The sequence below is a fragment of the Neovison vison genome, chromosome 1 (assembly GCF_020171115.1).
Source record: "Neovison vison isolate M4711 chromosome 1, ASM_NN_V1, whole genome shotgun sequence".
Taxonomy (NCBI): Eukaryota; Metazoa; Chordata; class Mammalia; order Carnivora; family Mustelidae; genus Neogale; species Neogale vison.
In genome coordinates this window covers 80,808,389-80,826,754 of record NC_058091.1, presented here as the reverse complement: position 1 = coordinate 80,826,754, position 18,366 = coordinate 80,808,389, and the positions used below count along the sequence as shown (strand labels likewise).

The 18,366-nt window shown below is 36.6% G+C and overlaps 1 protein-coding gene across 2 annotated transcripts in view; it reads right to left on the bottom strand.

The window, feature by feature from the left end:
* Positions 1-18,366, bottom strand: part of MAN1A1 (mannosidase alpha class 1A member 1) — a 166,009-nt gene that overhangs the window by 102,966 nt on the left and 44,677 nt on the right. For both annotated transcript variants that reach the window (XM_044249762.1, XM_044249769.1), the window contains exon 5: positions 2,889-2,969. In XM_044249762.1, coding sequence (XP_044105697.1) covers positions 2,889-2,969 — 81 coding nt within the window. The remainder of the gene's footprint in view (positions 1-2,888; positions 2,970-18,366) is intronic.

Genomic DNA, 18,366 nt, shown 5'->3' with positions numbered 1-18,366 from the left:
ATCCTGTTTGTAATTCTTGTGATTGTTTGCATTTCTTATATAGACTGAAAACCTGTGACCGACTGTTTTTAATGGCACTACCAAATATTTTAAATGAGCTAGGGTGTTTTAAAATTTTTTGAATATGTCCCTACAGTCAAACTATTTATCAACAGATATGTCATGTTACCATTGTAATTTTGGTAGGGTTTACAGTTCCATTGGCATTCTTGATTACTCCTGAGTGCTTCTAATTGTAGTTTCCCTGAAGTATGTAACACAAACCAATGGTATTCCTCTTCTGTTTTTGCAATAATTCAATTTAAGAATTTTGAGCTTATATCAATGTGGAGCTATCTAGTTCTGATGGTGACTTATATGATGTTCTCAAAATACTCCTGAGCCTAAGCAATTAAGAGAATGTCAAATTACAGTGACTTAGTAGCCCCTCTATAAGATAATCTAGAAAGATAAATTTGCCTAGACTATCTTAGTAAATACCTTGATTTACATAAAAATGTGTAGAATAAAATTTTATCAACAATCTGAGACCAAGTAATTCATAATTTGGCTATGTTGATGTTCTTTGTATTAATGAATGTTCTTTTTTTTTTTCTTCATTTGGATATGGAGATAAACAGCTCAAGTACAGACTTGGGGTAAAATAGTTTTTCTTGACCACATTCCTGATAGTCAACTTCCCTGAGTGCACTGGTCAGAAATTGTCAGTGATGAGGTAACTGAGAGGAAAAAGGACGAAATGATAAGAAAACAGACTAGTACTAACCACTTCTTACCCAGCAATCCCACTTAAGAGAATAAATATTTATCTACTGATTATAGCTACCTCATCCAAAATACAGGAACTGGAAAAAACCCAACTACCCAACACTTAGGGACGGGTTATGCAAAAACTATGCTGAATAGATGAATCTTTATGAACTAAAAATATATTCTATAGAAACAGAAAATTAAGTGAGAATGGAAATACCTTAAGTAATATTTATAAATTACAATACAGAAAGTCTCGATGTAATAAAAACTATGCTTTGTATGGGGATAAGGACCAAAAATTACACTAAAAGAATAAATATTTTTAATGGAGGTGTTCTTTGTAGTACTTTGTTTGCTAAAGTTAGCTATATATGGAATAAAAAAGTACCTTTACAAAATCTGAGCCAAATGATTTTATCTATAGGCAAAATATCTGTGGGTATATTTATATAATTTATATAAAACCACAGATATCATGGGTTTATATGTAAACCCACAGATATCATGTTTCATTAGGGTATTTTTTCACTTGTAACGGATATATATGAACTTAAGACACCACTACAAGTGAAAAAATATCTTAACTAAACATGATGCACATTTAAAAGAAATGTTACTTGTTTTTCTTTGTATGCTCAATTATCCTATTTGAGCCCAGATATAGAAGGATGCAGTTCTTATTTTCTCCAAATCGTCTCACCTCCATATAAATGTTGAAGAAATTAAAACCAAGTTCATCCTAAGTATGTCAACAAGAGTGAGAATACCAGGCACTGGATACTCAAAGACAAATATTCTAAGAGCAGAAAGTTTCTAACTAAAATAACATTAATTTTCAGTATGACTTTGTAAAAATATGGATTCCCTGGCTCAAGGCTTGGAACATCTTAAACCAAACTGAACAAATGAAGTGATGTGGGCCTGGAAAAAGGGAAGAAGAGGAAAAATGTGCCAGAAAGTCTCATAACTCTGGCTGAGAAGGTGACAGAGTCCATAATAAAGAAAAGAACTTAACACTTAAATAGGACCAATATGGGTGAATATAGAGTCATTTATATACTTTGAAAGTATCTATGGTGGAATAAAATCTAAGGACAGAGAGAACATTCAGGTTGTGCAGGCTGTTTTGTTATGGCTAGGAAAGTACCCGGGAGACAGGAACAAAGTAAAGCAGCTTTTCTCATTAAACATTTATTGCTCTGCTTAAATCGGTTTTGAAGGAGCATTGAAATACATGAAATACTACACTAGGTAAGATCCACTCTTCCCCCGGCCAGAATGCTGAGGCTCACACAAATCTGATTGACATGCAATTGAAATATGTGACTATTTTTCCTTGACGTCAGCTTTTAATACTCTCAACATTAAAGGTGAAGTCCTTTCCAACAACTCTTAGTGGACACTTAGGATATTCATAAAGTTGTCCAAAACCTTTCAAGAAAATAGCATCTGTGCTCTTTATAAGCATGATACAAAAAATCCTTTCTTAATCTATCAATAAAAGGAAGCTAAATTAAAAATTCCTGCTTTCTTCTGAGCAGACAATTAATTAAGCCTCACTCTAGGAAGAGCTCCAAAGCACATTACACAGGGACACTGGCCTACAGGACTTCTCACTAGAAGGCTGAGTACCTCACTTACCTCCTCACTGTAATTTTCAGATCTCGCTTGTCAACCTACTCCACCTTTAAAAAGGTTTTTATTAAGCTAAGCTTAAAATAATTTTTAAAGAAAAAGAACTCATCCACAAGCCTGCCACTGCACTAAACCTCTTTGTGTACAGGTATATCTAATTTATAGTTATAATCACATCACACCTAACAGAACGCACCCAGGTTTTTTAAAGGGTACCAGGTGGTGGGTATTATAGAGGGCACGGATTGCATGGAGCACTGAATGTGGTGCAAAAATAATGAATACTGTTATGCTGAAAATAAATAAAAAATAAATTAAAAAAAAAAAGGCATTGCTTACCATATCCTCAGAACATGTTGTGCCCAACTTGCCCAGTGTACTCATTAAATAAGTATATATTACACTAAATTCAGTGTATGCTAGAGACCTACTGAAATATGAGAACAGACCACAAAAAGCAAATTTTCCCACTAAAATAAAATTTTACAGTTTCATCTTACCTCTTCTCCAGACAGATAGTAGGCTGAGAGCAGCCCACCAACAAAGCGTATATTTACTTCAAAAACAGAGACTTCAGCATTCTGTGGAAACAAAATAAAGGAGGTTCATACATAAATGATGGTATACAACTGAGAAAAATACCATCATGATAAAGTAAACCAAATATTTAAATTTTGCTCACTCTTATATGCTTGCCCGGAGCAATTTATATACAAGAGAAAAAGTTCTGTCTTTTAACAGTGTCAAAATATGTAATGTAAATAGATGAAATAATTTTGACTCTTAAAATAACAATTATAAAATATTTATAAAATTATTTCCTCCCTCTGTTCAACAACAAGATATACTACTTAGTATTCTCTATTTGTGCAGATGCCACAGGCCAGGATATTTTATTCTCCTATTCTGTGTTCTCCTTTTATTTTATTCATTTGCCTGCTTTTTCTTTCTGAAAGGCCATTCAGACTCTGTACTTTGGCTGGTCGTTGAACATGATTCTAGCATTCTTCTCACATCATGATAAAGCAGCACAGCTAGAATGCAAATAGAATTTGAAGTTGGAGGGACCTGGGTTCCAGGTGCTGGTTCCCAAATTCCTGCCTGTGGCGGAGGATGGTCACATTTCTTTTTTTTCAAGATTTTTATTTATTTATTTGATAGACAGAGACCACAAGTAGGCAGAGAGGCAGGCAGAGAGAGAGGAAGGGAAGCAGGCTCCACGCCGAGCAGGGAGCCTGACATGGGGCTCAATCCCAGGACCCTGGGATCATGACCCGAGTCGAAGGCAGCGGCTTTAACCCACTGAGCTACCCAGGAGCCCCTGATCACGTTTCTGAGCAGAAATTTCATCTGCATAAATGAGTTTGATTTTATTATTCACAGTGTACAGATCATGCACTGATCTCTTTACATGGACTATGTCCTTTAATCTTCACACCAACCCTGTGAAATAATTACTAGTCTCATGTTCATTATACAAATGGGGAAACTGAGACAGCAATTACTGTAACATCAAACAACTAACAAGTGGTTGAGTCAGAATTTGACAGGAGTACTCTGATTCCTGACCCATGGCTCCATTAACCTGACTCCTTAATCACCTCACATTGGAATGCACCATGTCTCTATTAATGGTCATATAACTGTGGCATATAATCAGCAACTACTACAAATACTTGTATTATTTTATAATACTTGACATGCTGTTACTAAAAAATTTAACACAGCTAATCTATCAAAGGTGTAAGATACACATCAATCCACAGTTAGCTTCCTTTCCTGTTGACTGGACTACTGAGTAGTTGTTCACTTTTGTGTAAGGTCAAACCATTCACTGATAATCACAGGGGTTTACAGTAAACTATACTATATGGAGTCAATATCTGACAGATGAGATTAGTTTTTTTTTAAAAATAAAGATTTTATTTATTTATTTGACAGACAGAGATCATAAGCAGGCAGAGAGAAAGGTGGGGTGGGGGATAGCAGGCTCCCCGCTGAGCAGAGAGCCTGACGGGGGGCTCGATCCCAGGACCCTGAGATCATGACCTGAGCCTAAGGCAGAGGCTTAGCCCACTGAGCCACCCACGTGCCCCACAGATGAGCTTAGTTAAAATCATCTAAGATATTATTCCCTTTAACAAATACTTATGAAGCAACTACCATGTTCCAGGAACTGTCATAGGCTTGAGGGTCAAGGTAATGAAGACTGACAAGGTCCCCAAACTCATGGAAGTTTACTTTAGTGGGAAGAAACAATAGTGGAAAAGAAAAAATGGACAAATATTTTCATTTAATTCCCACATACTCTCTCTAAAAAGTTATAAGGATCTAAAAATTAAAGGTAGGCAATTGCTTACATTAAGTTTTTCCAAAAAATTTCCTGCAAAAAGAAGACTATGAAAACAACCCAGGATGCACAATTACAGGGCACCTAGGAGGCTCAGTCTGTTAAGTGGCTAACTCTTTGTTTTGGCTCAGGCCATGGTCTCAGGGTCCTGGGATCAAGCCACCTCAAGCTGTGAGGATTCCCTCCCTGTCCCTCTGCCTCTCATCCCTCTCTCTCTCTCAAATAAATAAACAAATCTTAAAAAAAAAAGAAAAGGAAAGAGAATTACTGGGTCAGAGTTAAAAGAATCATAATGTAAGACTCTTTGGTGGATTTGTTTAGCAGTACTTCATAATTTGCAACATGTACCTGGTATAATTTAACTACAAACACTCTATATAGCTGTAATTTATCAATGAGTGTATCGTTCTGAATGAACATTGTATAAATATTGGTAAAAGCTTTTATATCCCACAAGATTACTGATATGGAAAAAGGAAGGGAATTCATGAAGTTATTTTAGTTCACACAGCTGCATTTCTTATGTCTAAAGGTAACAATGTCTTATAATAAAATCTAATGAATTTAAACCCTCAAATTATATCTCTCTATTTTTACTTGTGTTTTCCAGTTTGTTTTCTTTGTTTTAAAGATTTTATTTATTTATTTGAGAGAGAGAGAGAGAATAAGAGCACAAGCAGGGAGAGTAGCAGATGGAGAGGGAGAAGCAGGGTTCCTGCTGAGCAGGGAGCCGGATGCAGGGCTCAATTCCAGGACCCTGGGATCATGACCTGAGCTGAAAGCAGCTGCTCAACTGACTGAGCCACCTAGGCACCCCTGTTTTTCAGTTTTCAAACCTGAGAACAGTCCTCCACATTTTTTCCTACTAAAGCCCATTAAAGTAATTTTATATTCTGGTTCTGGCTATGGGTTTACCAGAGATACATTCTCTTCTTCCTATGAAAATTTTGGATAATCAGGACTTTAATATAGACAGCTGATAAAAATTACTGCAAGATAGAAGACTGAGACATGTCAAATACTATCGTAAATATATCTTCATCTAGACATCAGTCACATATAGGATACAGTTATTCAACCAGTGACTGATCCAGCAATGTATTCTAGAGCCTAAATTCTGTTTATCTTGCTCTGTAAAATATCGAGATATGACCTTGCAAAGTACCATGCTCAAGGTCAGTTGCTTTGCCTTTTGAATTTCATGGATCTAACAGTCTGGTGAAACTGTCCAAGAAGCAAATCTGGCTTGTTAGTGAATCCATGCAGCTTTCCAGTGATTTCCGTGTCCTTGCCTTTAAAAGGCTTTTCAGGAATGTCATATCACCATTAGTAGTACTCAAGAATCTTCATATATTTCTCCTTTTGAAAACTGGAATGATGTTAGAATTTCCATTATTTTACTTCTTTTCATCAAAGTTAAAATTTTTTAATATTTTTTATTGTTATGTTAGTCACCATACAGTACATCATTAGTTTTTGATGTAGTGTTCCATGGTTTATTGTTTGTAATAACACCCAGTTCTCCATGCAGTCCGTGCCCTCCTTAAAACCTACCACCAGGCTCACCCATTTCCTACCCCCTCTCTTCTAAAACCCTTAGTTTAGGGGCGCCTGGGTGGCTCAGTGGGTTAAAGTCTCTGCCTTTGGCTCAGATCATGGTCCCAGGGTCCTGGGATCGAGCCCTGCATTTGGGCTCTCTCTCAGAGGGGAGACTGCTTCTCCCTCTCTCTTTGCCTGCCTCTCTGCCTACTTGTGATCTCTGTCTGTCAAATAAATAAATAAAAATCTTAAAAAAAAAAAAAAAAACAAAACTTAAAAAAAAAACCCAGCCCTCAGTTTGGGGGCACCTGAGTGGCTCAGTGGGTTAAGCCTCTGCCTTCGGGTCAGGTCCTAATCCCAGGGTCCTGGGATCGAGCCCCACGTTGGGCTCTCTGCTCAGCGGGGAGCCTGTTTCCCCCCACCCCTCTGCCTGTTTCTCTGCCTACTTGTGATCTCTCTCTCTGTCAAATAAATAAATAAAATCTTTAAAATAAAATAAAATAAACCCCTCAGTTTGTTTCCCAGAGTCCATAGTCTCGTATGGTTCATCTTCCACTCCACAATTTCCACCTCTTCATTTTTCCCTTCCTTCTAATGTCCTCCAGTGCTATTCCTTATGTTCCACAAATAAGTGAAACCATATAATAACTGATTTTCTCTGCTTGACTTATTTCACTTAGCATTGTCAAAGGTAAATCTAAATTATTTTGAAAGCTTAATTTGAGAGATCTTTCTATATTCTTGGTTGTATTATGTTATAGGTCAGAAGGCAGATTTAGACACTTTTGGTCACTCTTTATAGATCCTTAGATGAAAAGGACTAAGAGAATAAAAATTATCCCACCACAGAAAACTGCTTTTCTATATTGGAAACAGCAAACCATAAAAACAGTCCCTAGAGTCAGAAAGACCTGGAACGGAGGGTTGCTTTTGGAACTAGCTGAGTGTGAGATCCCAGGCAAGTCACTTATTCTCTTTGAGCCTCTCTTTTCTCATTTGTAAAAAGGGACGAGGCATTCTTTACAAGGCCCTATGAGTCCATGAATAAAAAACACTGCACATGGCATGTGGCAGAAAATGCTCAGTGGAGAGCTGCTGCCATTACCCACTACACAGTAACTCAGCCTCAATAAACCAAGGTCTAGCTTAGCTTATTTCCACAGGGCTTACTGGAAAATCAGAAACTCCAGAATCCTAATATTCTAAATTATAGAATGCAAACTGACACATCTGCTCTCACCCTCAGGGGAATCCTATTTCTTGATGGCTAAAAATCCTCTTTTGAAATATAGTACCCCAACCAAACTTCCTTTTGGGTTTGATCTACTTTATAGGCTATCTGGATTTTCAAAAGGGAATTTCTACAATCAGGATTTTAGGTTATTTTTACACATTTATGATTATGATTTCCATTAAAATAATCTTGTTATATCTAAAGTGAATATATTCATCCCATCAATATTCATGCAGTGTCTTCTAAGATATTCTGGAACTTCTGCAGTGACTTAGCCTAAAGACAGAGAGGGGTTAGGGCAGGGACAGGACAGTATGTCAAGAAGGAGAGCCCCAAACAGCCTATAACATGAAAATCTTCTGTGATTTTTTCTAACAGTTAATGTGAATTTTGCAGACTCCTTAACCTTGTGTTTATTTTAAAATAAAATTTCCTTCTTTAAATCGGTAAGTCAGGTTACATTGCAAGAATGTTCTCCATGTATTCTATGGCTAGTCCACTGTGATAGGTGAATGTCAGTTTGAGAAGAAGATCCAGGCTTCTGGCTATACTGCATACACCTATTTGTTAATATCACCATCAATAAACAAGTGGAAGTTGGAAATTTTGGTTGATTTGGTAAAATATACGGTACAAAGATATATGGTATAAATAAAGTCACATCTAGAATCCAGACGTGAGTATGACAAATCATGGAAAACTCAGGCTTCAGTACTAATCTCATACTGTCTTGGGTGTCTTAGACTTATAATTTCTGTAAGTTTATCCCTCCTATTTCTGGTCTTTGGTTCACTACATAAAGACAGCTAAAATGGATAATTCAATAAACCATTTTATATGTCTCCTTCTCCCAACCCTTAACATTATGCTCCATATCTCTATTGGGAAAGTTTCCTTCAGTCAACAGATTTGCTATGATTCATGAGTACAAGGAACCTAACTCTCCCTGAGCAAGTGGGAAAGTGAACACTTCAAAATTCAAATGCCTCAAAGATTAACTTTCTCCCACTAGACAAGGCCGCATTGTAAACAACTCGGAAAATTTTGTTAAGTACTTATCAGGTATTTTTTGTAGGCAATTTATGCACTGAAATTTTCTATAAAATGAAAGATTTTAATAGGTCTTAGTTAAGTGAAAGATGGGGCTGACCATCAGAATAACAAGTTTGGTTTATAGCACGGATCTAGCCATAGTTTTCTTCTGATAGAGCAGCTACAGAGGCAGAAATTTCCCCTAAAGAAATTTTGTGTTATTTCTTTGCACAAGACTTACAATTACTTAGAATCAAATTTATACCAAATTTAAGGAATTCTTAATTCTTATGATTCCAAGGGGGCATACAGATCTGATTGCATTGAATTGAAAAAGATCTCTTGGAAAAGGACTTTTATCTTCAGAAATATTTTAATAATATTCTGAGTACTTGGTCCTAATTCTTAGATTTTTTTTTTTTTTTTTTTAAGGAGAATTCTCTGAGCCCTCAAATCAGACAGTTTTGCTAGCTATTCCTCCAAACTCCCTGACAGCTTTCTACTCAATGACGGTAAGCGAGAAACAAGCAAGTATTAATAATTGTCCTACAATGATGCACTAATTATGTTTAATAATAACGGCTCTGCTACTAACATATATGATTTTATTTATTTATTTGAGAGAAAGAGTGAGTAGGATGAAAGGAGGGAGAGAATTTGAAACACATTTCAATGAGCCCAGGGCCCAATGCAGGGCTGTGAGATCATGATCTAAGCTGAAAGGAAGAGTCCTCAGATGCTTAACTGCGTGAGCCACTCAGGCATTCCCAGATGAGACTTCAAAGCCATTGTTTAGGAGTGGTTAATGGCCTATACACCTTGCCTGTGTTGAAGCTTATTAGACACCTTTATTTATAAATAGTATTTCAAAGTGCATGTTATATTAGTATTTCAAGGATCAAAAGTATAAAATCCTTTTTAACAGATTAAATTGCAACATTAAACAATGTAATTTAGTGTAACATATGTCCTACCAGCTTTTAGTTTCATATTTAAGTAGATATATCTCTTAAGATGAACAAAGTACAAGTTCCTTAGGCCACAAAGACAAGCAAATAACCATCTTGTCTATGTGAATAGGTTGGTTTTACTATGTAGGCCCAGAAGAACCCTCAAGTAGCAATCTAATCTATCACTAATTACTGTCAGAGAGACCAGCTCAGTATCTTTTTAAAGTCAAAATGCAAATCATCACCCTTGGCAGGCACTGATTAACATTCAGATAGAAAATACTGAATGACTGTTCAACAAGATAATGAACTTATCTGCACCCGTAAGGATATAATGTTGCTCTAAAACAGACCAAGGCAAATACTAAGATAAAAGTCCCTTCTTTCATGGTCTGTGCCATAGAACTTTGGACCTAAGTCAAGTACTCATCCAGGCATTTGAGAAGATCACAAATTGCTTTTTGAGGTCAATTTATTTACATTCTTCTAACTGGGAATCTTATAACTTATTTTCCTGAAAAACGGTGGCATTCTGTCTGGATAAAAGAACAATCTGTATCCTTAAACTTTTGGTGGGAATATAAATTGGTGCAGCCACTGTGGAAAATACTATGGTGAGGTTCCTCAAAAAAATTAAAATACCATACAATCCAGTAATTCCACTTTTGGGTATTAAATGAAAGAAAATGAAAACAACTAATCCAAAATGATACATGGTATGTGTGCACATGTACGCGAGCACACACGCACGCACACACACACGGATACTACTCGGTCATGTGCGAAAGGATAAAACCTTGCCATTTGTGACATGAATGGACCTAGAAGGTATGATGCTAAGTAAAATAAGTCAGATAAATACCATAAATCTTTACAAATACCATATGATTTCATTTATATGTGGAATCTAAAAGACAGAACAAATGAACAAACACAACCAGAAACAGATTAATAAATATTGAGAATAATCTGGTTGTTGCCAGAGGTGAGGGGGCGGGGGAAATAGGTGAAGGGGATTAAAAAGCATAAACTTCCTGTTATAAAATAAATAAGTCACAGGAATGAAAAGTATAGCATAGAGAATATAGTCACTGATATTGCAATAACGCTGTATGGTGACAGAAGGTGCCTATTTTTATGTTGTAACCATTGCATAATGAATGGAATTGTGAAATCACCGTATTGTATACTTGAAACTAATGTAACACTGTATGTCAACTATACTTCAAATACAAAGGGGGAAAGAGATAAAGTTACTTTTGCTACCAATGTCTCTGTTATCTTAAACACAGAGTATTCATTACAATCAAAGTTACAATCCATGTGGCTTATCAAAGACCACCATCTCAATGTGTTGCTAGGTAAGCACTGGGAATAGGCTAATCATCTATGCTTTGTCATTCTCAAAGCTCGGCCTCTCATACATAGGTTTCACTTCACCTCAGTGAAGAAAAATGCTTTCTAATAGTAATTTTAATATAACTTTGGCTTTCACTGAGGTTTTATACAAGAAGTTGTTATCTCAAGAAAATTTCTACATATTCTATAAAATTCATACTGATGACAGTTTTCAACAGTTCCCATCCAAGGATGTAGGTAATCAATACTTCTTTCAGGTGACAGTAAAGAATAGGAAGCACAGAACTGAATTTAGAAATGCCCAAATATGAAACTCTTGATCATTTGTCCCTATGTTAATAATTTTCCCCTACCAGGACCCACCACAAATCCTTCTGAAAGTAGGCTAGATAAAAACAAGTGCCTCGACTGCACTTGAACTCCAGATCATTTCCAACTATTTCAAAATACGATACAGTCCAGTTACTTGTGCACCTTTCCAGCTTGTCTTCTAGCTGAGTCTAGCACAGTTTCTTTGGAAATAGGACAAGACAGCTTTACTTCTCATTCACTTTAATTAGAATTTATTGAATACCTATGGAAAAATGCACTCTAATGAGGGCTATGATATTAAGATTACATGCTTAACTTTGGAGGACTCATTCTCTGGCTGCCTATGTATTTCTCAACTCTTTGTATTTCCTCTCCAATAAAAACAGGGTCACTGAGTTAGACAGACATCGTTCACCCATCGCTCTTACTGGCTACATGATTTGGGGCAGATTAATTAACCACCTTTTCATCTATAAAGACAAAGAAAATACCACTTACCCTGTATGGTGGTCACAAACACTAAACAAGATAGCCTATGGGGAAAAAAAATCATCTAGCATACTTGGCAAGTTGCCATACTCTTTAAATGGTGGTTTCCTCTTTCCTTTCTTCTTTCCTAAGAGAACCTGGCCCCAGCTATCTATTCTATTTTTCCTTCTAGACTATAAGTGACATGAGGGTAAGTAATTGACACTTAAAGGGTATTTGGTAAATAATACATGAATGGAATAATGAATAATGAGTAACCAAGAATTTTAGATTCTTTGTTTTAAGGATTACTTTGAATTAAAACATATAACTCACCCATGGGAGTCTACCAATTGAGGTCTGTCCAGACCAATGTGCCCCTACAGATACTTGAATGGAATACAAAGCTCCACCTGGGAAACTCTTGCTCCTATATATTATCCCAGTGATTTATTTTAAGCCAGTTATTAAAGCCATTTGAACTTTGTGCTACCAAGTATGCAAATTAAATCAACTTGCTATGCCTTAATTAAAGAAAATGAGTTTTAGTTAATGACCGTATAAACCAATAAAAAACATTTACTTTACACCTTTAAGTGATGCAAATTGAATATTTCACATACAAAGAAATTTATTTTTGACTGAAAGATTGGTTTATACTCAGGAGCACCACAGGATAAACCAACTCTCAATTGCAGTGTTCTTGTTTCAGTTTCCTTCTTATTGTCCCCTTGTAATAAATTTGGATGCTTTAACTTTTTTTGTAATACTCTCACATCGTCAATTATAATACTTTATCAGGAAAAAATATTAATTTAAAAACATGCAATGGGGCGCCTCAGTGGCTCAGTGAGTTAAGCCTCTGCCTTCAGCTCAGATCATGATCTCAGCGTCCTGGGACCTAGCCCTTCATTGGGCTCTCTGCTCAGCAGGGAGCCTGTTTCTCCCTCTCTCTCTGCTGGCTTCTCTGCCTACTTGTGATCTTTCTGTCAAATAAATAAATAAAATCTTAAAAACAAAACAAAACAAAAAACAAGCAATATTTTATTCAAGCTGGAATAATATTACATGTCATTCCTAAAAATAACACAAGGTTTCTCTCTTTGCTTAAGCTTTTCAAACTCTCTGCCCATCAGATAAATGGAAAAAGTTTGTGTTTTCAGAAAGAAAACTGCATAATTGTTGGTATAGTCAACTGAATCTCTGCGTAAATTGAGTGAATATAAAACAAATTCTCATATAAGATATATTAGAATCAAGGCAAAACTCCTAGCTGAGGAACTTTATAATAATTAGGAGAGTAAAACAATATAGCTTTCCTGAATTTTATTTACTAATGTTATTTTTAAAAAAATATTTATTTAATTTTTTTGGTGCAAAAAGGTGATTTTATTAAAGCAGGGGGACAAGACCCATGGGCAGAAAGAGCTGCTGCCTTTATTCACTAATTTTAATACAAAAAGTACTATCACTTAAATGTTATTGATGAACTTTTGTTTAAATGTTATTGATGAACTTTTGTTTAAAGGAAAATATGACAATACCCAAAGAGAGAACTATAACAAATATATTTGAAGACCTCTCACATTAGCAATGGTATTAGAATAAACAGAAATTTGAGACCTGTGGCTAAGATTTTTAAAGTACATTTTGAAAGATACAGACCAAGATTACCAATAGGAGTTCTAAAATGGTATTTTATACAAGTCTATCAATTAATTGGATAAAAATCCTCTTAAAAAATAAAAATACAATTTTAAATAAACAACATTAAGTCAGTAGCTTAGCAATCACTTAACAATAGTCCAATTGCTTTATCTTACAATTAAGGAAGCAAAAAAAAAAAAAAAAATTGGCTCTTTTCCACAGTCTGATATCCCCTATTAGATTCCCTCTGCTTCCTCACAGGTCCCCATGGTCCACAGAACACATTCATGTCTCCTGGTAGTGGGCTAAGGTCAGCCAACTGTCTTCTGGTACCTTGTCTGTTAGCTTGAGAGGCCTTTGTCCTTAGTTCTTTTAAATAAATGATTCCAAAATTTCTCAGACTGCTGCTGGTCATGAAAGCAAAAGAACTGTTGCAGTATTTAGTGATGTTTGAGGAAGCAATTCCTTTTTTTTTTTTTCTTTTTGTATGTTATATTAGTCACCATACAGTACATCATTAAGCAATTCTTTAATTATCAGGGACCTGGATACTGTTCAGGTCTAGTAGCACTAATGTGTACTTTCCTGTCCTCAATCATTCAATTTTAGATAAATAAGTTCAGTAAGGATGCAGGATACAAATTAATATATAGAAATCTTTTGCATTTCTATACATTAACAAGGAAGCAGCAGAAAGAGAAATTAAGAAAACAATCCCATTTACAACAGCACCAAAAGTAATAAAATACTTAGGAATAAACTTAACCAAGGAGGAGTATTCTGTAAAACTAAAACAATAGTGAAAGAAACTGGAGATGACACAAACAAATGGAAAGATATTCTAGGCTCATGGACTAGGAGAGCCAATATGACTAAAATGTCTATACCATCCAAGACAATCATAGATTAAACGCAATCCCTATCAAAATATCAACATTTTTCACAGAACTAACACAAATAACCCCAAAATTTTTATGGAATCACAAAGGCCCACAAATAGCCAAAGCAATCCAGAAAAAGAACAAAGTTGGCGGCATCAGAATCCCAAATTTCAAGGTAGACAACAAAGCTGTGGCAATCAAAACAGCATGGTACTGGCATAAAAATAGACACAAAGATCAAAAGAACAATAGAGAGCCTAGAAATAGACACACGCTTATTTGGTCAATTAATCTATGATGAGCAAGAATATGCAATGCAATGGAGCAAAGACAGTCACTGCGACATATGATGCTGGGAAAACTGGATAGCTACATGCAAAAGAATGAAACTACACCACTTTCTTAGACCACATGCAAAAATAAACTCAAAGTGGATTACATATCTATATGTGAGACCTAAAACCATAAAATTCCTAGAAGAAAAACATAGGCAGTAATTTCTCTGACACTGGCTGTAGAAACATTTACTCAGACAACAGACAAAAGCAAAGTGAAAAGATTAGAACTAAACCAAAGTAAAAAACTTCTGCCTAGCAAAGGAAACCATCAACAAAACAAAAAGGCAACCTACTGAACGGAAGAAGATATTTGCAAATGACATATCTGATAAGGGTTAACATCCAAAATATATAATATAAAGAACTTTTACAATTTAAGACCAAAAAAGCAATCTGATTAAAAAATGGGCAGAGAACCCGAATAGACATTTTTTTCAAAAAAGACATACAGCTGGCTAACAGACACATGAAAGATGTTCAACATCACTCGTCACCAGGAAAATGGAAATTAAAATCACATGAGATATCGCCTTAATGCACAAGAAATAACAAGTGTTGGTGAGGATGTGGAGAAATAGGAACACTTGCGCACTGTCAGTGGAAATGCAAATTGGTGCAGAAACTATAGGAAATAGTGTGAAGGTTCCTCTAAAACTTAAAAACAGAATTACCATGTGATCCCATATTCCACTAGTGTATTCACCCAAAGAAAATGGTAAGACTGATTTGAAAAGATATATGCGAGGAAGGGAAAACTAATGGGGAAGAAATCAGAAAGGGAGACAAACCATGAGAAACTATGAACTCTGGGAAACAAACTGAGGGTTGCAGAAGGGAGGGGCATGGGGGGATGGGGTACCTGGATGATGGGTATTAAGGTGGGCACATGTGATGAGCACTGTTATATGCAACTAATGAATCGTTGAACACGACATCAAAAACTAAAGATACGGGGCACCTGGGTGGTTCAGTGGGTTAAGCCTCTGCCTTCGGCTCCGGTCATGGTCCCAGAGTCCTGGGATTGAGGCCTGAGGATCCAGCCTCGTGTTGGGCTCTCTGCTCAGCAGGGAGCCTGCTTCCTTTCTCTCTCTCTGCCTACCTATGATCTCTGTCTGTCAAACAAATAAATAAAATCTTTAAAAAAAAAAAAACTAATGATACTATATATTGACTAACTGAACATAATAAAAAATAAATTAAAAAAAAAAGAAAAGATATATATGCCCTTATCTTTACTGCTGCAATAGTTATAATAGCCAAGATATGGAAACAACCCAAGTGACCATTGATAGATGAACAGATGAATAAGATGTGATATATACACTTGGAATTTTACCTAGTCATAAAAAAATGATATTTTGCCATCTGCAACAACATGGATAGACTTACAGGGTAAAATGCTAAGTGCAATAAGTCAGTCTGAGGAAGCCAAATACCATACGATCTCAGTCATATGTGGAAATTTAAGAAACAAAAGAAAGAAAAAGAAGCCAAGAGAAAAGAAAAAAGCCCCCAAAACCAGACTCTTCAATACAGAGAACTGTGTTAATACAAAGTAAGGGGTTGGAGGGATGAAATAGTAAAGGGGATTAAGAGTATTACTTATCAGGATGCCTGGGTGGCTCAGTGGGTTAAAGCCTCTGTTCGGCTCAGGTCATGATCCCAGGGTCATGGGATCGAGGCCTGCATCCAGCTCTCTGCTCAGCACAGAGCCTGCTTTCTCCTCTCTCTGCCTACCTCTCTGCCTACTTGTAATCTCTGCCTGTCAAATAAAAAAATAAAATCTTAAAAAAAAAAAAGAAAAAAGAATATTACTTGATTAGCACTGAGAAATATATAGAACTGTTGAATCACAACATTGAAGACCCAAAACGAATATAACATTATGTTAATTGTACTTGAATTAGAGAAACAAAGAAACAAACAAAATACTGTAACGGTAGAAAAAAAATTATTTTATTTTGGAGGAATCCAGTTCCGTTCCCCCAACCTTTCTTGAAAAGGCTGTGGAGAGGGAACACACTAACTGTTTTCTCTCCCACAGATAGCTAAAGACAAACCCTATTTAAAGGTAGGTGGCTGAATTTACTTATAAAAAACAATGTGGGACAGACATAATAATAAGAGATAACGAACCCTCAAAAAGAAACAGAATTTTTTTTTCACTGTTTTAATTTTTCATATTCCATTCTATTGACAAGATTAAAGCTACCACAAGTCATTCCAACCAAATAGCTGTGGAACCTTGAGCAAATCACCAGCTCCCTGGGTCTGTTTTCTCATTTTTAAAATGAAAGAGCTGAACACATTGATCTCCAAGGTCCCTTTATATTGGAATATGTCTTCTTTATATTCTCAATTCAATTATAAGGCAGATTAAACACAGACTTATCTAATTGTCCTTTAAGGCAGTGAGCTCCAAAATGGGGCATGTAAGGCAATTAATAAGACGGTTGGGACCAAATATATGAAATTTTAATTTACACAGGTTTTTAATGCAAAGAGTTTGGAAAAAGATTTAGTTTTACTGATCTTTAATATTCTGACACTGGGGTCCTCACTGAGTCTCTGGGAGATAAGAGCTCCACAAAGTGGGGGTGTTGACAGGGAAACACTCTTTCTTTGTCCATTCTCAACATACAGCATTTTGTACCTGGTTATGTGGATTTACAGATATTATCGGATGCATAGCAGATGGACAAGAGGCTTACAATGCTTTCTGTGAAACAATCTCAAATTAAAAATAATACCAATAATGCAAAATTAACGAATGACTAAAAAAACAGCTGGGTCAACACTCTTGCTTTTCTTAAAACAAGTTTTTTGGTCAGCCTCATTATGTGAGGTAAAAGAGTAACTATGCAATTAGATTCACTCTGACATGATGTTGTCCTCCCAGATCAAAATTACTAAGAAGTGTGGCAAGTGTTCATTCTCCTTAATTCTGAACCCTTTCCTTAGTGTATAATGGGTTTTGAAGTATTTGCTAAGAATGATAGTACACATACAAAGATTTTTTAAAAGATTTCAAATACGGGGCGCCAGGGTGGCTCAGGCCTCTGCCTTTGACTCAGGTATGATCCCAGGGTCCTGGGATCGAGCTCCACATCGGGCTCTCTCCTCAGCGGGGAGCCTGCTTCCTCCTCTCTCTCTGCCTGCCTCTCTGCCTGCTTGTGATCTCTGTCTGTCAAATTTAAAAAAAAAAAAATTTCAAATACATAGTGACAGGATTCTATACAGATGGGGGTATACAGTGAACAAAGGTTGAAGCTGCTTATGTGTGAGCGTGGATGCTGTTTACTGGAAAATCACCACGGTATTGCTGCCTCAGCCTTCAAGTGGCCTGTGGGGGACCTCTGACAGCGCTGGCCTCTCCCTCACGCAAGTGCAGCCCTGGAGAAGAGCCCGCGGAAGCATAAGCAAATTCTAGTCCCTGATATGACTTCCCTAGTCGCCCTTGTGACCAGAGTCTCCCTCACGCCCCAGGGCCTTTCCTTTGTGCACTCCTTAGAAAAGACCCCTGTGGCACTCCCCAAAACCTAGCTCTTTTTGGTTTGATTTGACCATTTTGGCCTTAGGCTAGGACCCCACAGGCCTATCGCCACCCTAAGAAGGGCATGTGCCCCAGGTCCTGTCTGTCCTCTGCCTCAACATCTGTGTGTGGCCCCTGGAGGCTGCTGTGTACTTCCTCAGGACCTGTGAGTAATAAGCTTCTCTATCTTAATTTCTCTGGGGTCTTTTGTTGAAATGTAGCACATCGTCTGGCACCCAGTGTTCCACTGAACAAAATCAAAACAACGTCATGGCACAGTGCACAACAGGACTTGTGGAGCCACATGGTCTCACGGCCCTGACATGCTACTAGCTG